General features: G+C 42.2%; 1 protein-coding gene across 7 annotated transcripts in view; it reads right to left on the reverse strand.

The window, feature by feature from the left end:
- The window catches only part of ADGRF5 (adhesion G protein-coupled receptor F5), a 102,784-nt gene that overhangs the window by 29,558 nt on the left and 47,627 nt on the right, over positions 1–25,599 (reverse strand). For 6 of the 7 annotated variants that reach the window (XM_009205324.3, XM_003897697.5, XM_003897696.5 and 3 more), the window contains exons 3-7: positions 19,230–19,284; positions 6,892–7,053; positions 2,315–2,491; positions 1,776–1,882; positions 297–355 (exon numbers count right to left, since the gene is read on the reverse strand). In XM_009205324.3, the coding sequence (XP_009203588.2) occupies positions 297–355; positions 1,776–1,882; positions 2,315–2,491; positions 6,892–7,053; positions 19,230–19,284 (560 nt within the window). Of the gene's footprint in view, positions 1–296; positions 356–1,775; positions 1,883–2,314; positions 2,492–6,891; positions 7,054–13,340; positions 14,108–19,229; positions 19,285–25,599 lie in introns of those variants that run through there. The other variant, XM_009205327.4, reaches the window with a different exon arrangement.

Below are 25,599 nucleotides of genomic sequence, written 5' to 3' on the forward strand. Positions count from 1 at the left end.
GTAGAAAGACATCATTGCATGGCATTATTTCATTTCTATATTTCTGAACTGTTTGGACTACAAACTTATCCCTTTGCTTGCAAAATTTTTGCACATGTATAGAATGAACACAAGTCTTTTTCTCTTTTTCTTTTAAACAGGTGCATCTGTAAGGGGTGAGATACTTTTTTCTCCTCTACCAAACTGCTCCTGCTGAGAATTCTACATGAACAATGCCTCTCTAGGGGGTTTACCTCCTTCACTACCATACGGATCCCAGCCATAAAGTAGAAATGACCAAATTAAAGTATTCTTACTTGAACCCTGTCACAGTCACGCCCTTGAAGCCTGGTAAAATTCCGTAACCCTTCTGGAACTGAAAAATAAAGCAAGGTGAGTGTCATATATCAAAGTCTAGAAATAGGTGTATCAAAAGATCTGAAGCAGAGTAAAAACCACATATTCCTAATCACAGTAGGTAAAATTATCTTCCATTTTGTTAACTGTAGGCATTATATTTCTGAAGAAATAATTCCTATCTATATCAGTCTGGGTCCTCCAAGAAGTAGACACTAGATGAAATGTGCAAAAAATTTACTCAGGAAAATGCCTAGGAAAGAAAACGTGGAGGGAGCAGGGAAGATAGAGAGAGCCATCAGACCCCCAAATGAAAGAGAGGGAAGGAAGGTTGGATAAAAGCACCCTAGCCCGAACCTGGAAAGGTTCAATAAAGCCTTCCAAGGAGTCCCAGTGTCTGCCAAACACAGATGTGCTGTGCCCCTTCATTGGTAGGGAGCAGCAGTGATGGTCGTGGATTTCAGAAGCAGCAGCTGCAACCCTTGCTCCATTACATGACCTGTACTTGGAGGTCTGGGAGGGGCATCCTCATGGCTGCCATACTGCAGGATTGGTTGGTGTACCAGGTACCTAGGTGGTTGCTATGTAACTCTCTCTTTCAAAGCATATAATTTAGTGTAGTGTGTGTGTGAGGAGGTTCTCCTGCTGTGCAGACATATTAAATGCCAGAAATGTAAATCAAATATCCAAGAGCTCTTCTGAAGCGGCACTTCATCAAGGCACTCATGGGAGATGACAATATTTGGGTGACATGCTGGGATAAGCAGGAGGCTGCTAACAGCCCAAGGCAGGGCTCAGCTGCCAGGAGAAGGGAAGTCATTATCTCAGCCCACCTGTAATAATCTGTGACACATCCATTGGGAAGCTCTGTTCCAAATATGATAACTCCAGCAAAGTGTTTAGGTTTAGATGAGTCAATTCAATGTGAAGCACTTAAGACAGTGACTGGCAGTTAACACTGGTGGAATAGTCTCTATTTTTATGTGAATAAATTTATATCTGTCTTAGGTATGAATGCCTAGCAACCTCTAGTGTAGAGTGGTTTGAAACCCTCTGTGCTCAGCCACAGGTTTGTCTGCCCAAAAGTTAGGAGTTTCATTCATGTGGTATGTGAAGAATAGAAATGCACCAACTGGTGCTTGTAGGCTATAGGTTCTTGGGGCTTTGAATAAGTTTTAGTGAATTGATGCCACCAAATCTTATCTGAAACAGTTCCACACTGGAAAAAAATTATACTTATAGGTCAAGGTGATGCCACACTGTCCCCTAAACATGATTTGATTTGAGCACATATTAATTCACCGTCTCAGAGGTAAAAAAATAATAAATCCACATCCGTAAGTTCTGACAGATCCAAGCCACTGTTAACTGTGAATGCTATAGACTCAGTTCAGTCCAAACACTTTGTTGGTTAAGAGGCTCTTGGGGCCAAAACCTACCGCTGTTTCCAAGTCGGTCTTGTAGGACCTATAGAGGGCAGAGGAAGTGTTCATGAGGTCTTCTTGAAAGCCTACATTTAGTCTGACTCTCATGTTCAGGGTAACATCTGTTGAAAAACACAGGGCAATATTTACAAATATCATGTTAGTGTCTGAGTATATACAAACCAGAAACATTTGTAAGTTGTTTTTGTGTGTTCGTTTGAGATGGAGTCTCCCTCTGTCTCCCAGGCTGGTGTGCAACAGTGCGATCTCAGCTCACTGCAACCTCTGCCTCCCAGGTTCAAGTGATCCTCCTGCCTCAACCTCCCGAGTAGCTGAGACTACAGGCGTGCACCACCACACCCAGCTAATTTTTGCATTTTTAGTAGAGGCAGGGTTTCACTGTGCTGGCCAGGCTGCTCTCAAACTCCTGACCTCAAGTGATCCACCCACATCGGACTCTCAAAGTGCTGGGATTATAGGCATGAGCCACTGCACCCAGTTGTAAACTGATGTTGAATAACCACTCAACGCGCATTTAATGAACAGTTACTTACCTTCCTGAAGCAGGCAAAAAGGTCCCTTGGTAGGCAGTTCTTTAAGGCAACTGCAATGGTGCCCTGGGAGGAAGACGTCATGCTCTTGACAAGTGAGACTGTGAAGACACCTTTCCCGAGGCCACCCATAGCCTGTCTCGCAGGAGCACCAGATTTCATTCCCAGCGGGTCTGCAGACTATCATTAAACAGAATAGCAAGGAGAGACAAGGTGGAGAAGGCAGTCACCACATTTGTACTTATAGCCTGCAGGTATTCATTCTTGAAGAAAATCCTAATCTGACTTTATATTACCTTTCTGAGAACTTCAATAGCATAAAATTGATGTTTGTATGTATGCATCACCATGCTATTAGCCATGACAATCTGAAAGATGACTGCTGTGACGGTTGAGTGATGAATGGCTAAGTCCTCTTTTAGATACGCATGCCTAATAGCTAATAGTCACCAGATGTCTATGATGATAAGTATAAGGTAGCCAGCCTCCAAGATGGCCTTTGCCCACCCCTACCACTAGGTATTCAAACCCTTTTGTAGTACCTTCTTATGTTGCACTAGGATTGGTCTATGTAATCAATAGAGTATGGCAGAAGTGATGGTATGGCACTTCTGAGATTAGGTTATTACAAACACTATAGCTTTCCTCTTGGTTGCTCTCTCTCTTTCTCTCTCTCCTCTCACTCTGGGGGTAGTTGACTGCCATGGCATGAAGGCACATCATGGAGAGGTCCACATGGCAAGGAACTGAGGTCTGCAGCCAATAGCTAGTGAGGAACTGGAGCCTGCCAACAACCACATGAGTGAGCTTAGAAATAAATTTTCCAGGCCAGGTACAGTGGCTCACTCCTGTAATCCCAGCACTTGAGAGGCCGAGGCGGGTGGATCACTTGAGCGCAGGACTTTGAAACCAGCCTGGGCAACATAGCAAAACCCTATCCTACAAAAAATACAAAGACATTAGCTGGGCATGGTAGTGTGTCTCAGCTACTCAGGAGGCTGAGATGGGAGGACTGCTTGAGCCTGGGAGGAAGAGGTTGCAGTGAGCTGAGATTGCAACCACTGCACTCCAGCCTGGGCAACAAAGTGAGACCCTGTCTCAAAAAGAAAAGAAGAGAAAAGAAAAGAATTTTTTTTCTCATATGCCAGTTGAACTTTCATATGATGACAGCACTAGTTGATAGATTACTTACAACCTTACAAGAGACCTTGAGCCAGAACCACCCAGCTAAGCTGCTCTAAGATTTCTGAGCCTCAGAAACTGGGTCTATCTTCTAGTAAGAGAACTAAACTTTTTTTTCCCATTACCATAAAAACCCTACTTGGGACACAAAGACAAAAAGGAAGAAGTGTCTTTTTACATCACTCTCGTGGAGAAAAACAAGAGGCCTTGTCTTGATGGAAACCCCAGTGAGGAAGAATAAGCATTCTCAAATTTCGGTGAGAGCCTCTGGCCTGGGGCTGGTTCATCTCTGGGCCTATGTACCACATAAAAACAAGGGTCAACCTTGGCATGGCAGTGAGTGACTTTCATGGCTTTAGTGCATTTTCATCTCGCAGAGTGAGCAAAAAGGACCAATGCTTCCTTTCTATGTTAAATGCAGCAGGATGTATGTTAGAGCATACCTCTATTTGTAGACTATTGTAGATATAGTTTATAGGGCAAATAAGTTTATACCTGTATGGAAGTTTATTTTTATGTTACTGTTAGTACCAATACTTGTCAATACTTCCACCTTCTACATCTTAATTCTTAACAAATATAAATACAATGATTAAAAAATCTCTCAGATAATAAATGGTTGTTATTTTATGATGCTAGGTTTTAGACTTTGTTATGCATCAATAGATAACAAATACAGAGTGCAAGTAAATTTGTGCCTTTTACATATCAAGTCAGGTGTGAACAGCCTACATGAACACTGCTCTCATGGGAGACAGTAAGAAATGTTCTGAAATCAGAGTGCTTTGAATCAGTTTCCAAAGCTGGACCAAAGTCACATCTTTGAGAGCTGTTTTTTCTGCAGATGGGTGCCCAGGAAAAGTCCCACAGAGTGACTACCCAAAGGGAAGTTATCAAATAGTTATTTCGGAAATAGGAGGGACAACACGTTCCAGTTAATTCCTTGGATACTGATGCAGCCTGTGTCCCAGCAGTGGGTGGCAGTGGGGCAGGAGAATTAGGAACAGAAGAAACTGGAGTTGCTAACAAAGAAGCTGAGTGCCCACTAGAGGTAATTTGAGGATAGGCAACAGGATCCCAGTTGTTGAAATCTCTCTCTTACTGACATGAAATTCCAGTGCTAAAGCAATTTTGTTGTTGTCTTCTGTTTTGTGAGGGAGCATTATGGGAGGAGTGGTTGAAGAACTTTTGAGTCCCACATAAAATACAAACATGCCTTAGGAGAATGGAAAAAGTTACCACCTCCAGACCACCTGCCATATCCCAGGTATTGTCCGGTGCTTTATGCACATTGTCCGGTTTTAAATATCCTCAGTTTCATTTGCCATTACTAAAAAGGGATCATAAGGCAGACTGCTGGAAAAATGAGGTGAGGGAAGGATGGAAAAAGGAAGATGGTGAAAGTTTAGATGCTTAGTCATTAGTGCCATGGTCAGTAGGCCTAACCTTCATTGCCCTGCTGCATTTAACATAGAACATACATCCTGCTGCATTTAACATAGAAAGGAAGCATTGGTCCTGTTTGCTCACTCTGAGAGATGAAAATGCACTAAAGCCATGAAAGTCACTCACTGCCATGCCAAGGTTGACCCTTCTTTTTATGTGGTACATAGGCCCAGAAATGAACCAGCCCCAGGTCAGAGGCTCTCACTGAAATTTGAGAATGCTTTTCTTCCTCACTGGGGTTTCCATCAAGACAAGGCCTCTTCTTTTTCTCCACGAGAGTGATGTAAAAGGACACTTTTTTCTTTTTGTCTTTGTGTCCTTTGGGTTTTTATGGTAATGGAAAAAAAAAGTTTAGTTCTCTAATTAGAAGATAGACTCAGTTTTTGAGGGTCACCCACCCCATTCACTTCCTCTTTTAGGCCAATTCCTCTTAGCTCTTCCCTGCTGGTCCTGAGGTCCATGAGCCTCAGGCTTCTCTGCCACATTGAAATATTCACTTTTGTCAAACCTGTTTCATAGTTCAGTAGCAGAAAAGATTCACCCCCTCTATGTGTGAATGACCAGTCTTTCTGGAAGGATAAATTAAACTTTCCAAGGTCAATTGCATTTAATTGAGAAGCTTGTTAACCCAAGTTTTTAAGATGGTGAAGCCTCTTGAAGTCATCCCATCTCTAGTAGAAAAAATTAGAGAGAGTATGTTTATATTGAACATATGGAAGGTAAACTCACAACTAAAGCTCAAGTGTCTATAATCATTAGTTGTTCAACAAAAAACTATTTTTGATACTTGGTCAGTTTTGTTTACTGGATTCATTTACTAGCACCTACAAAGACACCAAAAGGTTTCTGTTAAAAAATTTGGGAAGCAAAATTGACTAAAATCTATGCAATAATTTATTCTAAAGGCAAAAGATCTGTGCTGGGTGAGAACATAGAAGGGTATTTCCTATGTATTTTCCAAAGTACCCTAGTTTGGTGAGATGTTCTATGGATAAAGAGTGGGAAACACAGCAGAAGCTCACTGCTTCTGAAAGACTTATAATGCACATTGGCATCCAACTGGAAAATCACTAACTCAAGAAAATTAGTACTAATGGTAGGAATCAGTGGGAAATGGCATCCAAAAGGAGTGGTAAGGGAGCTATGACTTCGAGTAGCATATATTAAGAATCAAAAATTAAAATGCATGCACCGACATCAGGATGGACTATTTGAAATATGAGAATTCAAAAAGAATTTCAAAAACAAGAATTTTTTTCTTGCTCTCATTTTAGAATAATAAAACCCAACATCTATTAGTGCTTTCCAGTTTAAAAAGCAATTCCCTTTTATCAGATAACTGGGAGCCTTATCTCACAACTTCTACTGTATACCAGCTCTTGGGTGATGGTCTCTGGAGACATAGGGAAGCTAGCATGACATTGAAAAAGAGTTTGCAACCAGAAAGTCCAATCTATGGCCTGAAAGGTTCTACTTAATGCCTTGCTTCTGATGCAGGCATGTACCTCATTCTCGTTTCCTGACCTATAATGCCAAAGAGAAGGGTATCTGGTACTTACTAATATCTTGAACCAGTCCTTTCTATGTTCATTGATATACCAAGGGAAGAGGACACAGGGAAGAGGATCCAGTAGTTTATCTGCCCAAGGGAAGAGGACCCAGTAGTTTATCATGAAGGACCTGGCCATATCTTGGGACCACTTTATGATAAGCATCACACAAACCACCAAGCAAACCTCTGGTCACCATCTAAAATAAGAAACCTCTGGCTGTAGAGTTTACTGATAAAGGCTTCATTCAGGAAGGCTATGAAGTCATAGAATCACACATCAGTCTCGGTGAGTCATTTCACTTGCCTACTAAGTAAAAGATTGCTCTGATAGTCAGGAGCTCAAACAGTCTTTCTCAAGACATCCGATCATTTATTCTGAAGCAATGGGTCTCTTACTCACCTGTTGTCACATTTATGCTCAAAATTTGGTCAGTGTTATTCCCATGAATTGGAAAACTGAGGCTGTTCAAGTAGGCTTTGATAGGATCCAGGAAGGATGCATTTTCAAAACTGATCTCAATATTAACAGTGTATTCTTCAGCTGTAGGACTTTTCATGGCAACTGCAATGAAAGCACATGAAGGCTGAGAAAACTTACCATGGGAGATGGAGCAAGATCATGATGGATTTTTCAGCAGTTAAAGGTAATGACAGGTACATGTGAACGGTTGGTCTATCAACCCTTGGGAATTTCTAGTGAAACCTTTCAGAGAAAAAGAAGAGTTTATCTACTCACCACCTTGGTGTCCAAGGCCAAGCACCGCTGTGTGAAGTATGGACTATAATGAGGCAAGAGTGGAAGCAGAGAGAATAGCAGGGAGGGTCTGGAAACCATTTGGGCAAAATATGTCACAGTCAGCACTCAAAGGAGTGAGTCAGTGTTTCATCTACAGTATGCATCCATCAATAGATGCATACTCTAAAGGCTGAACCATGCATGGCTTGAAGACATCCAGGAAAAGTCACCCAGTTAATTCCCTTTGCCCTTAGCCTGTGAAAAGAGCATATATTCTTTGCTCTTCCTCTGAATTTCCAGTGTTCAGAACATGACAGGTGCTCAACAAAATTTGGCAAATTGGAAAGTAAAATAAAATAGATTTTCAGCTCTTCATTGTTTTTCCAAATTGTCTCCAGGTGGTTAACTGGCTGGCATTCAAGATGGATCTGTTCCCCAACACACAGCTACATCAGGCAGGCTAATATATATGTATATGTGTGTGTGTATGTGTATATATATTATATATAGAGTACATATATAGTACATACAGTCTATATATAGAACTATATATAGACTACTATGTATACTATATACAGTATATATAGCATATATAGTCTATATACAGTAGTCTATGTAGTCTATATACAGTCTATATATAGAGACTATATAGTCTCTGTATATAGTCTATATAGAGTAGTTTGTGTATAGTCTATATACAGTACTGTATATCGTAGTCTATATAGTCTATATAGTATATCTAGCATAGTATATATCCTATATATAGTCTATATATAGTATGCTATATATAGTCTAATCTATGTTTATATATAGACTATATAGTCTACTCTATGTTTACATGGAGACTATATATAGATAGATAGATAGATAAAGTCTACCCTGCCTGATGTAGGTGTGTGTTGAGGAACAGATCCACCTTGAATATAGTAGTCTATATTGACTACTATATATAGAGAGAGAACACACACACACACACACACACATATTCTGGGAATTGTTCTTTCATAGTTTTCTATAACACACTGTTTCTGGGCCACTAATTTTAAGCTTCCCAAGAGCAGGAACTGCTTCTTTCATGCTTCTTTCACTTCTCGTAGCCTTACTTACTCCATCTGGCAAAGAGCTTACCATATTATAAATATGTGACCAATCAATTCTTGTTAAACCTGAAACTCTCCGAGTCAAGTCACAAATTCACCTCTCTGTCACTGACAGAATCTTTGGCCTAATCTTGGCTAGAATATATAACCGAAGCCATGGGCACAGTTAATACTTAATAAAGAACCTTCAAGGAATAAGAAGGTTTTACACAGATAGATTGAGAATATTTTTCTTTTTTTTGGGACAGGGTGACTCTCTGTCACCCAGGCTGGAGTGTAGTGGCATGATCTTGGCTCACTGTGACCTCCACTTCCTGGGACCAAGTGATCCTCTGGCTTCAGCCTCCCGAGTAGCTGGGACCACAAGCTCATACCATCATGCCCAGCTAATTTCTGTGCTTTTTGTACAGATGGGGTTTCGCCATGTTGCCCAGGCTTGTTTTGAACTCCTAGGCTCAAGCGATCTGCCTGCCTCGGCCTCCCAAAGTGCTGAGATTACAGTCATGAGCTGCTGTGCCCAGCCATTGAAAATATTTTATCTTGTCAGTCAAATAAGGAAAAAATTAGTGAATACTTATAAAATTATTACTTTAAAATTTACCTTGTATCTGAGAAGATGAAGTTTATTATACCATAAAGTTAAAATTCTATGTTAAAAGGGCAAAAAATTTTCCCATAATATTGTAAGATCTAAATATTCCAAGGACTCTTGGTGTGAAATACTAAAGTAGAGTAAGTTTATGCTGGGAAGCTCTAACTGTTGAATGTTTATTTCAGAAAGCTGTAACATTTGTCCATTGAGCTTGGTAAACTGTTTGTCTTAGGTCTTTGGTTTTACCCATCAACCTTATTGAGAAGAATTTCATCCTGGCATCATTCAGCTTCTGCAATTAACTCAGCCTATAAAAAAGGTCTGTGCAGATTTTCCTAAAATTATGAATGGATATTAAGGTATATTTCTTATTTATAAAAATCTATTTAACAAATACAATAAAGTGACTTTTATAAGAATGCAGAAACTCAGCCTGTCACGATAGTATGGCATTGCCTAAAATTTCCTATTGACTTTTGATTCTCAAATGGTTCTGTGATGAAAACAAGTTTCCTGGAAGAATGGTTAATCTTATTTTATGTAATTCTAACTATGGACACACTATGCTGTCCACTGGGAATATTTACGAGGAGAAAGGCTGCATAATATTTACAAGTTCTGCCTTAGTGTACATTCTTTTTCCTGAAAAGTAATGCAGCAATGTTTATATCCTCCAGAGGGTTCGCTACCTCCAGGATCCTCTTTGCCATGCCAGTCTACTCTCCTCTCATAAATAAAAACAGGATTTCCTGGATGGTAGCTGCCTTTTGGATGGGTGAGGTCAGTAACAAATTCATATCATATCCACTTCATTACTGGCTTTGTTGCATCCCAGGATCTGATCTCCCAAAATATCAATGCCTGCCTGAGGGTCATGTCTGGCCCTGAGCCTACTCCCTGTGCTCTTTTCAGTCACAACTGAAGAACAAGTGTGTGCATAGAAAGCACATGGTGATTCATGGACATCATCACTCCCCATTGAAACTGAGGCAGTTCTGTTCAGATTTTACATGCAGCCGAGCCAAAGCATGAAGAACTAATAGGAAAGGCTCTTGTGACCTTAGCAAGTTTCAATCTATAGCATTCCTGCAGTTGTTAATGTGAGCACCCAGCTTCTAAGGGCCTCTTTCTTTCCCTTACTTTTTATGTTCTCCAACAGCTTCTAAAAAGAGTTTCAGAATCACCCTCAGCCTGAGTGTCACCTCTCTAGAAACCAGTACGGATGGGGAACCTCTAATAGAGAGGGAAATGCCTTCTCCTTGAAAATACTCATTCGAAACAGGCTCAAAAACACCATTGTAATTTCGCAGGCTGTTGGCTTACTCTTGGAAATCATCTACTCCAGTGATCCTCAAACTTAACTGAGGATTATACACACCTAGGGAATACACACACACACACACACACACAGAGAGAGAGAGAAAGAGAGAGATTTTGGAGGCTCAGCTCATGTGAACCAACGTAAAATATATATGGGTTAGGCCCAGAAGCCTGTATTGCTGTATTTTTTTTTTTTTCAATTTCTACTGGTGATTTTGATGATCAAGTAGGTTTGAGATCTAGTGTTCCAATCCAAATGAAGAAACCCAGAAGGGAATCTTGGAGAGCCAATATCAGCACCTAAACTTGTGTTTGGCTTTGCTTTTTGTTTTCAGACACCTCCTGCTGCTGCACCTGTGGAGGCAAACCCTCAGGCGGTCTCCAGACATATTTGTTCACACATATTTTCCCTGTCTTGCCTCAAGGGAACTGATACTTGCTCATTCCCTCTCTTCAATGATACTGGATAAATCAGTGATGATAGTGAAAGTAACAATAATAGCAGCAGTTGCATTTATTTATCATCTATTAGGTTTTAGGGCCATGAGGACAGTATGCATATATCCATTTTGCAGATGGCAAAACTAAGTTTCAAAATGTTGAAGCCACATTGACAGTAAGTGTCAGTGCTGGGATTGGAAACATTTTTCTGACTCCAAAGACCATTTTCTTTTCATCATACCCTGCCACACCTCAGATGGAAGAAGATAATGAATGAGACCACTTTTTTTTTTTTTTTTTAATAATTTAAGTTCTGGGATACATGTGCAGAACATGCAGGTTTGTTACATAGGTAAACATGTGCCATGGTGGTTTGCTGCACCCATCAGCCTGTCATCTACATTAGGTATTTCTCCTAATGCTAACCCTCCCCTAGCCCCGACCCCCCGACAGGCCCCAGTGGGTGATGTTCCCCTCCCTGTGTCCATGTGTTCTCATTGTTCAACTCCTACTTATGAGTGAGAACATGTGGTGTTTGGTTTTCTGTTTCTGTGTTAGTTTGCTGAGAATGATGGTTTCCAGCTTCATCCACGTCCCTGCAAAGTACATGAACTCATCCTTTTTTATGACTGCATAGTATTCCACGGTGTATATGTGCCACATTTTCTTTATCCAGTCTATCACTGCCAAATGGGACCACTTTGTAAACTTTAAAGTACTATTAAAAATATGAGTTATTATTGTTAAATGTGTCTTTAGAACTTGACGTACAATTCCTAAATTCTAAAATAGAAATCAAGTTCAAAGGCAAAATGATTAATAATGAATCAAAGAATTATGTAAACCATTGTTTAATTCTATTCAGCATAATAAATGTCTTAAAAATTCACATTCGGGGCCAGGCACGGTGGCTCATGCTTGTAATTCCAGCACTTTGGGAGGAAGAGGTGGATGGATCACAAAGTTAGGAGTTCGAGACCTGCCTGGCCAACACAGTGAAACCTCATCTCTACTAAAAATACAAAAATTAGCTGGGTGTGGTGGCAGGCACCTGTAATCCCAGCTACTTGGGAGGCTGAGGCAAGAGAATCACATGAACCCGGGAGGTGGAGGTTGCAGTGAGCCGAGATTGCACCACTGCACTCCAGCCTGAGAGGCAGAGCTAGACTCAGTCTCAGGGGGAAAAAAAAAAAAAGTTCACATTCAGGAAAAATGCATTGTGATCCATTGTCATTGATACTCATGTATTTTGATATTAAGCCTTGCTCCGCTCATTTGTTTGTTCCTTGATTTAATGATTTACCTGTAATTTTACTATTTATTGAATGCCTGTTTTCTAGGCACTGCACTAGGAGCTGGAGACACAGGGTGAATAAAAGGAGCAAAGCCCTGTCTTTGAGGATCTTTCATCCTTATACTGGAGGCAAAAGATAAGTTTACATTTTAATTTAATAAAGGAAGGCAAGGAAACAGAGTAATTGGGACAACAGGGATGGCTTTTTGTTTGCTTTTATTTTTTTATTTTATATTTATTTATTTATTTATTTATTGGTAGAATGGTTACAAAAGACCTTTCTCAAGCAGTAAACTTTGAGCAGAGACTCAAATGAAGTAAGGTGCGAACCAGGAAGCTATCTGGAAAATGTCACTCTAGGAAGAGTAAACAGGTGTGAAAGCCGTAGATAGCAACCCTCTTGGCTTGGTTTAGGAATAGCAAGAAGACGCCCTCAATCCCCCAGTACGCACTTGAAATTGGGTCATTTCTTCTCATCTGAAGCCTAGAACAGTATCATGCTCCTCTAGGCAAACAGAACGTAGAGGCTGTGGGTGAGCTTTCTTCCCTGTAATGCCCCGGGGCAACAGGATGAGCACCTAAGGAGCAGCTTAGATGCTCAGGGATCAGCATGACCCACATAGCAGTGGGGTCAGAGGCTCACTTACCTCACTCCCTCAGAAGGCCCCGTTTAGGGTTAGAAATGCCAAACCCACTTGTCCCGCTCAAGCTGAGGACTTCAGAGCCTGGGAAGTGACATTCCTTGTCCTTCCCCAGACTACCAGGGACCAGGAGGAATGAGGACAGTTCATCAACTTCTGTGTGTGTGTTTTGGATGCACTCCCGTCCTCCTCTGCTCCTCAGGATGTCTGACTCCTGGGAGTTTAATGTGTTTTCTTTGCCCCTGGCATTGTTTGTCTGGATTTTTCTGGCTCGCTGATGCCTTGTGTGGAAGGTAGCCAATTCCAGGTGTCATCAGTGTCACAGACAGAGGCCTATCAGCAGGCCCAGGAGGCACAAGACAACCAGGATTTCCCCTCTCCTTTCCCATAAATCACTGCCAGCCACACAGCACTTATCTTACAGGGACATTTCTGGAAAGTTGGCCACAAACTGCAACCAAGATATTTGGGTCTTAATCACAGCTGTTTAAGCAAACAATTCTACTTTTGCCTGGAAACACTAATGGGAACTATGGTTTGTCAGAGTCAGAGCTTAAGTAGATGCATAAATTAACCTCTTGCCTGATAACTTCACCCAGGAAAAAAGAGATTGGTTGGTGTGGCTTCCTCTTGACTAAACAGACCAATACAATTTTAGCATTGATGGTTTGGCTCTCCTGCTTCTCCCTGTTGGTCTTAGTAAGTAAATATCAAAAGATACCTACTATTTTGCTTGTTTCTTGACATATTCTAGAAGGTGGCAATTTGGCAGCATTGTCTGTATGGTACTGTGTGATTGCTCTGCAGATGCGGTGAAGGGATCTTATTCTCTCTTCAGGTTTCAGAAAGAGTTGTTTACAAAGAAGAAAATCATCAGAATCCAAGGCTATGGGCTACCTGGCAGGTGTAGATGGAGGAGAAAGTGGGCAGCACTGTGTCATCAAACACCGGACTGTGAAGTCTAGGGAAGAGAATTCATTCCACTAGCTAGCCACATACCCAGATCATCAAAGTTAGCCCCATCTTACCTAGTAAGATGAAGGCGCATATACCAGTCTTCCTTACTCTATAAAGCTGCTCCAAGAACCATGAAATGGGACTTCATCAGCCAACCAGGAACACAGGTTGAAAACTCTAACTCATAGCTATGAGCATGGACTTTGGAGCCAGGGAGAATCGGGGTGGAATGCCTTCTGACCTGGGCAGGTCATTGAACTCTGTGAGCCACACTTTGCTTATCTGTAAATGACGGGTAGTATTTTCTCTGCAGGATGATTGGTAAAGAGCTGGAATTGTACATGAAAACCCCTAACAAAGTGTCTGGCATACAGTTGCCAGTAAAATAGTAATTCCGATTATCATAAATATAATGATTATATTCTACGCAGATGTGTGCTGACAGGTCAAGACATGCTAACATTAAGGGCGCGGCGTGGTGGCTCACGCCTGGAATCCCAGCACTTTGGGAGGCCAAGGTGGGTGGATCATGAGGTCAGGAGATCAAGACCATCCTGGCTAACACAGTGAAACCCTGTCTCTACTAAAACTACGAAAAATTAGCTGGGCAGGGTGGTGGGCGCCTGTTGTCCCAGCTACCTGGGAGGCTGAGGCAGGAGAATCACTTGAACCTGGGAGGCGGAGGTTGCAGTGAGCTGAGATCGTACCATTATACTCCAGCCTAGGCAACAGAGTGAGACTCCATCTCAAACAAACAAACAAACAAACAAACAAACAAAAAAGAAATGCTAACATTATTCCTATCAGGCTTCACCTTTGGGATAGTTAAACAAACAAACAAAAAAGAAAAACATTAACCAGAAAAATGTTAAAAAAGCAAAACACTCCCAATATTAAATGTCAAGCTTAAAACCAACCCCACACACCAGCCGGAGAGCGCCAGGTCTTTTATCTCACTCTACCACCACCACTGTGGCTCAGAGCACTCAGGGCCGCATGTCATCACCAGAAAGGCTACAACCATGACAACCCAAAAGTCTGTTCCTCAACCTGGGGAGTGTCCGGCATTTCCCGAACCCAGATCTAAAAGGGCCAGCACACCCAGGTTGCTAGGCCTGCAGAAAGGGCAGGATTTCCGTGCTAGCAGCCAGAGACCCAGTCTGGGAGGAACCTTACTCTGACTAAATAGATGTGAAAATGTGAACGCATCCAGGGCAGGGCTTGGACATCCTGAATCCCCCTCTCTCACTGTTTTGCCTCTCATCGGTTATTCCTTTAAAGCCAAAGAATAATCATTGGGGCTCTTCAGCACCAGGCTCCAAGACATACCCCCTTCCCAATTACTGTCAGAAACCTGGAATGGAGAACTTGGCCAGTTGATATTTGTGTTACTGCCAACCAGTAAGTAACATTCACTTTCACTCCCCCATGAAGAGTCCCCATAAGACTAAATTTGGAGCTTAGCTGCAAACCTCCAGAACAAGCTTTTCCTTCCAACTCTGGTCTCTACCTGGGACCTCCCCAAAGCACCATCTCCCAGGTTTGTACACTCCTGCAGAGTCACAGGGATTATTGCTGTCCTTCATCCCCAAGTCACATCTGTCCAAGACCTTTTGCTGGGGTTTTCAAAATGTCTTTGGCGAGCATTTCCTCTGCTTCGTTCCCATCTTACTCCATGGCAGGGTCGCATGTCTAGACTGCCGAGCCTCCTGGCCGGTCTCCCAGGCACTAATTTCTTCATGTAATTTATTTAGCCATAACCATCGGGATACTTTTCATTTAAGTGCATTAATCAGTCACCTCTCTGTGCCAGTCACTCAGCTGATCCAGAATCCACTTCCTGATGGAATTGTGACATGACTCGGGATCTTTCCCCCATTCTTATTTCTCTCTGCTCCCTTACAGCCACTCATTGTCCTAACAGGCAGATCCATGCTTTTTCTTACCTCTAGGTTTCATGCAGGCTTCTTTTTCCTGAGAGAATTTTGAAAGAGCTTTCCTAAAATGCTAACTCCTGTATCACAGCCTCTGTGCCCCTGCCTTCAAGTGGTACAGAATACCTTCTCTGGACCGGAGGTGGATCAGGCCCTTTCAAATGCAACACTATTTTATCAATAAATCGATTTTCTTTGTTTTAAATTTCTTTAAAAAACTATTAAAAGAAAAAATAAACACCAGATAATTCAATTAACATTTTAAAAGTAATATTAACATAACATTATTTAATCTTTCTAACAACCCTATAAGGTACTAACTCTGAGAGATATGTGTGTGTGTGTAAATGTGACATACATAGGTGATACATACAAATGTAATACATATATATATGTACTATAATACAGTCAGCCCTCTCTATCTGTGGTTCTGCATCCATGGATTCAACCAATCTCAGAGAGAAAATATTTTTTAAAAATTGTGTCTATACTGAACATGTACAGCCTTTCTTTCTTGTCACTATGACTTAAAAAGTACAGTACAACAATTATTCATATAGCATTTACATTGTACTAGGTATTATAAATAATCTAGAGATAATTTAAAATATATGCAAGGATGTACATAGGTGATATGCAAATTTATACAATTTAATATCAGGGACTTCAGCATATACACATTTTGGTATCTGAGGGGTTCCTGGAACGAATCCCCCATGGATACCAAGGGAAGGCCAACAGTATACACACACACACACGTATACACATATACACACATATGCATGCATATATATATATATATATATATACACACACACACACACACACCCAGACATACACATATAAATTCAAGGGGCCAGTTAGGTTATATAACTGACCAGTCACTTGGGTAGAAATTCATGGTGTGCTGAGAATAAATGTAAGTATTGATCCTATCTTTAAAGATGATTCTATTCCAAATGCTAAAGATTTTGCCCAGTGACTCAAAAAAGAAAATTCCTGACCTAATTGTCTTTCTCTTAGAACCTTTGTCTCCTTCTGGCAACCAGGCTTCAGAAAGGGAGAGGTATGTGTATGTGAAAGGGAATAGCACTCTGAAAATCCGAGCCCGGTTCTAACACCTCACTTAACTAACACACCCACCAAGCAGAACACAGACACCTCCAGGTGGCATCCTGCTGAAGGTAACATTTTCTGTTGCTTCCTTTCATCATTTTCCGGAGAGTTGTGTTCTTTTTTCTTTTTTTTTTTTTTTCGAGATGGAGTGTTGCTGTGTCACCCAGGCTAGAGTGCAGTGGTGCGATCTCAGCTCACTGCAAGCTCCGCCTCCTGGGTTCGACCGATTCTCTTGCCTCAGCCTCCTGAGTAGCTGGGACTACAGGCGCCCACCACCACGCCCAGCTAATTTTTGTAGTTTTAGTAGAGACAGGTTTTCACCATGTTGGTCAGACTGGTCTCAAACTCCTGACCTCGTGATCTGCCCACCTCGGCTTCCCAAAGTGTTGGGATTACAGGCGTGAGCCACCACGCTGACTCATATTCTTAATTGCAACTTACATTCTGGATATCTGGGGTCTAGTGCCTAGGTTTTTCTATGGCCATTTCTTACTTCAGCGATTTTGTAAAAGTACCAAGGTCAATCCGTCTTCTGCAGACGATAGGTTGTTTCATTAACACTTCCCAAATGACTCTAGAAGCCCAAGAACACAGAGGACCATGTATAATAAATGGAAAACATCTTTTCATGGTGATTTAACATTGTTATGGTTGTTTTTAATGAAAGCACACCTGGAAAAATTTTGGCATGTCAAATCCTTAGATATAGAAATGGTTTCCTCCCCAAGGGCTCTCCCTTCAAACTGTCACCACGGGTCATAAACAGCCTGGCTCAGAAGTGCAGGAAGACATTCTTTTTATAGCTGTAATCACCCACTGCTCCTGAGGAAGCCAGCAGCCTGAGCCCTACAAGAACTTGACAGAAGCCTGGAGCTGGAACTCATTGATTAATCGTCTGAATTTAAAAAGCCAAAGTCTTTCAAAATCCCGGATGAGCACATCTCTGGCTCTGCTCCCGTCATAGGGTGCCGAAAAGTTTAAAGGGTTGTTGGGATGGGGTAGAGGTAATGATACCTGTTTTAGAGCACAGAACGTACAGACTGTGCTATAGGCCACTTCGGGGAAGGAGGGAGAAAGGGAGCGTGGGATCCCACAGGGCTAAGAAAACGAAGGCTGAAACAGAAAAGAAAAGAAAGGGAAGAGAAAAGAAGAGAGGGAAAACCAACAGTGGTATGATCTTCCAATCAGCATTTTTAAGAGCTTAATAAAATGTGGTCAAATTCTCATTTCAAGCACTGGACAACAGTTGAGTCTGGCCACTGCACCGTGAAAGGCTCGAACAGATGCCATCACTCTGACCTTAGGGTAAGCCTGCCCTCTTTGGCAGCCTACCATCTCTTTTAGAGTCATTAGATGAAGTCGCACATGCCTGAAAAAATGATCCCATCATAATGTGATAGGGTGAAAAATTTTTCCTTCTAGATATTTGGTACAGCCACTCAGCCAGCAGACCCGTCCTGTTAGGAATTCAGAAAGGCGCTGTAATGTGAACGTGCAAGTGCTTCATCTGTTTGCTCACTGGTTGAGAAAGAAACGGGGCCTGACACCAGGTTACAGAGATGAGGAGAACTCATGAGAGCTCTCCTGTACTGGGGGTGGCAAACAGGAGGTAAAATAATCACAGTGCTTTGGGACAAATGTTGTGAATGGAAATGTATCAAGGGGAACAGGAACGCAGGAAAAGCAGTCCCTGATGCTCTGGGAAATGGATGGAAGGCCTAGCAGGGCAGGAGTTCAGTGGCAGTCTTGAGACTTCAGTGGGAGTCTCCCAGATAAACAAAGGGGGATGACGGGCAGGGCGTTGATGACGTGAAAGGGAACAGAAGGAAATCAGGTGGGAAAGGCATGGAAGGCCTGGTGAGTCACGAGCAGAGGATTGGCTTTTAGTTCCAAGGCCAAGGGAGCCCATGAAGAGTTCTATGGAGGGAAATGACAAGATCCAATTTGTGCTTTTGAAGGGCTGCTATGCTGGCAGTGGGAGCACCAGGTCCTGGGAACATCCAGCCTGCGGCCCTGCCCTGACACCTGCGCAGGGTCCACTCAGGATGGGATTTGAGGGTCGGTGTGTCAGAATTTGCAACTCTTTACCCACCCCTAACTCTCCAAAGGGCTGAGTCTTGTATTTTTCAGATCACTGCTTTAGAGGTGAGTGGGAAAATTGGAGTGAGAAACACAAGAGGAGGACTTGAGCCTCAGGGTTAGATTGCTTCACGAGATAAAGTCCAGAGCGAAAGATGTTTTTCTTTTTTTTCTTTCTTTTTTTTTTTACGGCAAAAAGAAAGGTTTCTGGATGGTGGGCAGAGAAGTAGGCCATTTGGTGGTGTGGGAAGGCAGCTGAGGAGAGAGCCACAGAAAAATCCTAGGAATGTGAGGAGCAGTGATGGCATTGGGGAGGGAAGGCGGGTTCTTACGTGTGGTTATGATCCAGTTACCGTCATTTGGTAGAGAATGGAGTTTCCTAGTAATTACTTTTGGAAATCACACTGCACTATATGACCCTGATGTGATTGGAGACTGAATTATGTCGACTACAATGTTTTAAAAAGTTGCAACACATATCGTTTAAGTAGACTTACAAAAGAGATTGCCAAGCAAGAGTTTACATACCGGCTCGTTTTTGCCTCAATGCCTCTTCACCAGCTGGTTCATATTCATGAAGACTCTGAAAAGAACATTTGAGAAAGTTGTTAATTAAGGTTAGAGAAGTCTTTTCACTGTGGCTCCCCGCTTAGATACCCCTAAATGTTGGAGCTGAGCTTAAGGCTGTGGACTTTGGGTTAGCACCATGCGTCCTGTGGATGCTGGGCACACAGCAATGAAATGGTTTGGAAAATGAAGTGGAGTTGTTACTACAGTGTGACCTAGGAATTCACTTTTTTTGACCAGTCTCTAGACCAGGAACAGAAGAAATCACCATATCTGACTTTCTCAGAGTTCCTGCAGTTTGAATCCTGTCAAGAAATATAAATTATTATCATGTTCTAAACTTGTACTCTCTGCCTGACTTGAACTGAGTCATCCCAGTGACCTTCGAGACAAGTCTCACGACCTTCTTCTCAACACTCAGCCTGCCCCAACCCCAGTCTTCCTGCTGTATTAGGGCTTTTTAACCACTGTGCATGCTTAGAAATTATTTTTCCTGAGTCTGATCCTTTTTCTCCTGGATGGTTCTATTGCTGGTTGCTGTAGTAGGAACTAAGAGAGTCTGCTCTAGCAGACTGCCTGGTTACAAAACTGTGCCACTCACTTTGTGGCTTTGTGACCTTGGGGAAGTTACTTATCCTTGCTGAGCTTTAGGGGTTTTTTTTTCCTGTACAACGGGAATAATAACAGCATCAACTTCATAGAATTGTTATGAAAACTAAGCAAACTACAGTATGGCATGTAGTAAGTTCTTAATACATTTTAGCTATTATTATACTGTGTGGTGATTAAAAGTAAGGACTCTGCAGACATTGAGTTCAAATCCTAGCTCCATCATTAAATGGATGTATGACCTTGGGCAAATCATTTAACCTTTCTGTGCCTCAGTCCTTACCTATAGAATGGGGATGAATATAGCTTATCTCAGAATGTTGTGGCGAGGATCAAATGATTAGTAAGTGTAAGGCACTGAAAGTAGTTTTGGTTACATGGTAAATATTATTCAGGGAGGGGGCACCAAGTTGTTCTGGGGGCATCATGCTGCAACTGCCACCTGCCACCTGGTGCAGTTTCTGTGAAGTTCATCTCCTTCATCGTGTAGCTTTTTTGTTAAAGAATAGGCATTGATCAGTTTCACTCATGGGCTCTCCACCAGTTCCGCAGCTGGGAACAGAGCCTACCTCGTACCTTGACCTGACACGGATTTCCTAGCTGGTCCCTGCCTGCCTGCAGGTTTTCCTGTGATGTGTTTTCCACCCCAAACTCCCTTCACACTCAATAGAAAAGCCCCACCTCTCTGAAGCCTCCCAGATAACCCCGCCCACAGAGATCTGTGCTTTACCCTGACCTGCACGCATCCATGACCGCCACCTGGGGCAGAGCTCATTCTGCCATCGAGGTTGTCTACCACTGTTTTCTAGTTATCTCACATCATCACGATGACAAACATAATACTTCCTAAGATGTATTTAACACCCTGTGCCAGGACAAGGGTAGATGCTGTTATTATCCACATTTCACTAATAAGAAAGCACAGGCACAGAGAGGTCCAGTAACTTGCCTAGGATCATGCAGACTTTAATGGCAGAGCAGGATTCAAACCCAGCCGGCTCCAGAGTCTGCACTTGCCCACACAGGCACTGCATCATCTTATCAGCAGAGACCTGGGAAACTGTCTTTGTCGCAGGGAGTTGGTCTCTCTTCACTCAGAGCCGTTTCTCTTTGTCTGTATAACCTCTTCCAATTCCCTCCTCCTTTCCAGTGAACCATTCCCTTGGCTGGTCTCCCTCCTCTTACTAAGTTACATTTTTAGGAAAAGATCAGATGTCAGCAATTTACCACTCCATGTGAGGTTTACCTGTTCCCCTCACTGATGCCCTTAGGAGGTACTGGTTGAAGAACGTATTAAAGTCAGTAGGAAATGAAACAATGAAAGAACCAAAAATGGAAAGAGGAAGAAAGTACATGAAGTCGTGAAACAAGTATCAAGTACTATCCTGTGTACTTGAGAGTTCATAAATATTCTTGAAGAAATAAAGAGAGGAATGATGAATGATGACTGGAATTTCAAAAGCCCAGTTGCTGCTTTATTTGCAGTGCAGTTATTTTAGGTGTAATTGAATATGCAGGAATGGAAGGTGCAAAGTCAATGTATAGGACTGGTTCCGGCCCAGCTTCCCCTGGAGAATGCTTTGGCTTTCTGCCCAGGCAAAAGGAACGTTCTTCATGCTTTCCGGCCTCCATCCTCTCTGGGGTCTGGTGGGGAGGAGGGAGTGGCCACTGGGAGCTTCCTCTGTCCACACTTCAAGGCAGCAGTTAGGGGACCCAAACAGCACACGAGAACTTGACCACCAGTGGTCACCTTTGGGCAGTTCTCCCAGGTCGAGTTTTCGTTCTCTCTGCTTTCCACTAGGACTAAAGCATTGAGGTCTTGCCTCTTTGTCTTGTCAGTTACATGTTAAAATCAAGGTGTATTTCAATTCTCTAATGCAACATATTTCAACTCTTTGTGAGAATCAGGATCACTGGTCTCCCCTGCCCCCAATGTGATTCAGTAGGTTGGGGGTGAGGTGCAGAAAACTGCCTTTTCAACCAGCACATCCATTGACATGAGGCAATCTTTTAGAAACACTATTTTCTGAAGATTTTCTGAATCTTTATGGTGACCATCTGGAACGTTCAGGGCATGTCTTTGCAAGTGCTGCTTCCACAGCTCTGTCACCTGCAGCCTCTTTGTTGTCCAGTGAGAGCAACCTACTTCCTATTTTAAGCCCTGCAATCATTGGAAATAATGGAGGAAAAAGCACACTGATGGCAATGAAGCCTCTCAGGAGGTGGGGTGGAGATGGTAAATGCCCTTGACCATCCCCAGATTCAAAGAGGTACAAAGATCTGGCTGCCAAGTCACGGGACCTGGATGTGAATAGAGCAAATGGTTGCACCAAGAAGTGAATCCCACAGTTTCAGAATTTTAGGAGATGTCATTCACTCCCTCGAATCCTCTGTTTCTTACGTTATGAAAAATAGTAAGTGCTGAGGCACATCAGATGCTCAGTACAGTCTCTGGTAGTGGCATGTGCCGTGTATTCTGCTGGCCTGGGGCTCATTGTGGACCAGCCTTACCGTCCTGAGTCCTCATGTCATCCCAGTTTGGGGAACTGTGGGACTCCAGCACTTGCCTTTCCTCTTACACTTTGGGTGCTGAGTAGAACTCACAAGGGAGCATAGGTTTGCCAGGGCTCCCAGTGCTAGGCAGTGTATTTACTTCAGACAAGAAAACAGATCTTCCAACTGGACATCCCTCTGCCAGCTCTATCTGTGTAGAGGTCCCCAAGGGACTGTCTGAGCCACAGTGGACAGCGCTGTCCAGAGGGAATTTCCTGAAGGCCAAGCTTCAGCCGGAAAAGACAAGGTCACCAATTCCAGGAAGTGCCCCACCCATCGGACCTGATGACTTCACAAATAATTGTAGTGGGGGCAGAGTGGCCTGGAGTGGGGGTGGGTAGTCAGTCAGGAATGAGAGGTGGCTTTTTATTCATGAAGAAGAAAATTACCAGGGAACAGGATGGCAAACGAGGAGGTAAGCAAAGGCTCCTGCTTTCCCAAATCTTACGCCTACTCGCCCGAGCCCTGCCACACACGCCTCTTTTTCTTGACCTGAAACCTCCAATTTAACATCTTTGCTTCTGTGTTTGAAAACTGTCTGAGCAAGAATCCTCTAGCAAAGTCTGCTCACATAAGCATATTCAGAGGGGTTTATTTGTATCAAAAGTAATCACAAAAGCTGCAATGACTTTTGCACCAACCTAATACTAGAATATTAAAAATAACTGCAAATGCATAGGCACTTGGGCTCTGTGCTAGTCACCGTGCTGTGGGTTGCATGTAGAACATTGAAGCCTCACAACAAACAGATGAAGGAGATGTGATTTATTCTCATGTAGAGGAAACAGACTCAGGGAAATGAAGAAAGTCGACAAAGTTTCCAAAGCTAATGAGAGTCAGAGCGGGCTTCCATTCAGACGTGACATCAAAGTGGAGCATGTACAGCCCGTAACTCTAAGATGGTCACTGGAGCAGGATCCAGGGCAGCATGTCTGAAAGCCAACATCCTGGGCCCCACCCAGGCATCCTGAGCTAAAATCTGCATTTGAAGAAGGTCTCTGGGCAGATCCGTGCCCACATGAAAGCTTGAGAAGCACTGGGCTACATCATCACCCTTTAAAAGCCTTTCACCCCACGTGTGTATATTCATGTTCATAGGAACATTATTCACAATAGCCAAGAGGTGGAAGCAACTCATGTCCATGGATGGATAAATGGACATACAAAATATAGTACATATGTACAACAGGACATTAAAGCCTTAAAAAGGGGGAAGTGCTGACACAGGCTACAACATAGATAAACCATGAGGACAATATGCTAAGTGAAGTAAGCCACCCGCAAAAAAACAAATACTATATGATTCTACCTACATGAGGTATCTAGAATCACCAAATTAATAGACAGAAATTAAAACAGTAGTAACCAGCAGCTGTCAGTAGAGAAGGAAATGAGGAGTTATTGTCAAGTGGGTATAGAGTTTGAGTTTTGCAAAATGAAAAAATTATGAAAATTAGTTGTACAATAATGTGGATACACTTAATACTACTGAACTGTATGACTAAAAATGGTTTCAAGATGTTAAATTTTATGTTAGGCATAATTACCACAATTCCAAAAACCAAGCCCATCACCAGATGTTGCATACATGTGACATTTAAGATGGTAGAAGGTCAGTCATGGGAACTGGGTGGCAGCTTAGGGCAGTATAAACTGATCAGGCAGGCTCAAGTGCACTTTTCCAATGGAAGTCCTCAGCCTTTGGGTTGCATGAAGACATTATAACTTGAAGGGTGGATCTACCAAGGAAAAGTGGGGTCCTTTGAGGTGAGTGGTAGGAGCTTCCAAGGAGATGGAGTTCACATTCCACCAAGAGCCCTAGGTCAACTTATCCCCTGACCAGCCTTCGCCACCAGGCAGATGAAGGGGCTTTGCCAGGCCATCACTAGGAGGGCAGATGTGGCATAGAGAGAAGGCACTGCTGCAGCCAGAAACACTAAGAAATGCTGGAACAGAGGCAAAGCTAACACTACTGCTGAGATCGTCTCAGGCCCTGGCTTTTACCCCACCTGCCTTACATAGCCAGAGCTCTGCACTGACTATGTGAATTCACAAGAAGCTTAAATGTTTCCCTCCTCTATTTAAATGGGCAGGCTATTGTGTATGAGTGTACAGGTTATACCCTGCACACTGGGGTTTGGAAGAGGAGACACACCATATATGTCCCCCTAGTCATGAGAGAAATAAAGAAAAGACAAAGATAACCTAGGTCAGAAAATGAAAGAACCAAAAATGGAAAGAGGAGGAAAGTACGTGAAGTCTTGAAACAAAATCCTGAAGGTAAGATCAAGCATTTTGAAAATGATATCAAATGGGAACAAAGCATACAAATTTACTTGGTCAAGTTTGGTTTAAAAGAAAAAAAATCAAACACATTGTTTACAAGAGAGTCATAAAACAAAGTGGTATATAAAGACTTAAAACAAAAGGACAAAAATCAGGCAAACACACAAACAAAAGCAGACATGACAATTGGAATAGCAGATAAATAATTAAATTAAAACATACAAAGTAGGACAAAGAGGGACATTTCATAATGCTAAAAATGTACCAGTGAATGTCTAACAACAGTGACTGACAAAAAAAAAAGAACTGAAATATGCAAAACAAAAAAGTGGAAAATACTACTACAATAAGAGAAACAATAACAGCAAACAGTTACATAACATTTATTATGTGCCAGACACTGTTCTAGGGCATCTTATAGATATGAACTAATTTAATTTTCATAAGAATAAAAGGAAATCAGTACTACTATTAGCATCGTTATACAGATGAAGAAATTGAGACAGAGAGAATTACATCAGTCTCCAAAGATTCTCAACCAGTAACATGCCCTGTCTCCGGTGTAGGGAGAAGCCTAAGTAAAGAATAACCTGAAAATTCCCATAAAGAATAAGGGGGTACTTATCCCTCCCTTTACTTAAGTTAAACTCTCCTTGACTTTCCAAAGACAAAACCACCTGAATAATTTGTCAGCAAAGGTCTTATATGATGTCTATGGTCCCTTCAGCTATATCAGTCTGTGATCATCACACACACACAGATTAATGTCTTTTGGAATGTGTTCTAGCCTGATGTCCCAGTTAAAACAAATCCTCTAAGAACATACATTCTGCTCAATCCTCCAAATCTGCTTTGTTGTTATTGTTGTCGGTTTAACAGAGTG

The sequence above is a fragment of the Papio anubis genome, chromosome 6 (genome assembly GCF_008728515.1).
Source record: "Papio anubis isolate 15944 chromosome 6, Panubis1.0, whole genome shotgun sequence".
Lineage (NCBI taxonomy): Eukaryota > Metazoa > Chordata > Mammalia > Primates > Cercopithecidae > Papio > Papio anubis.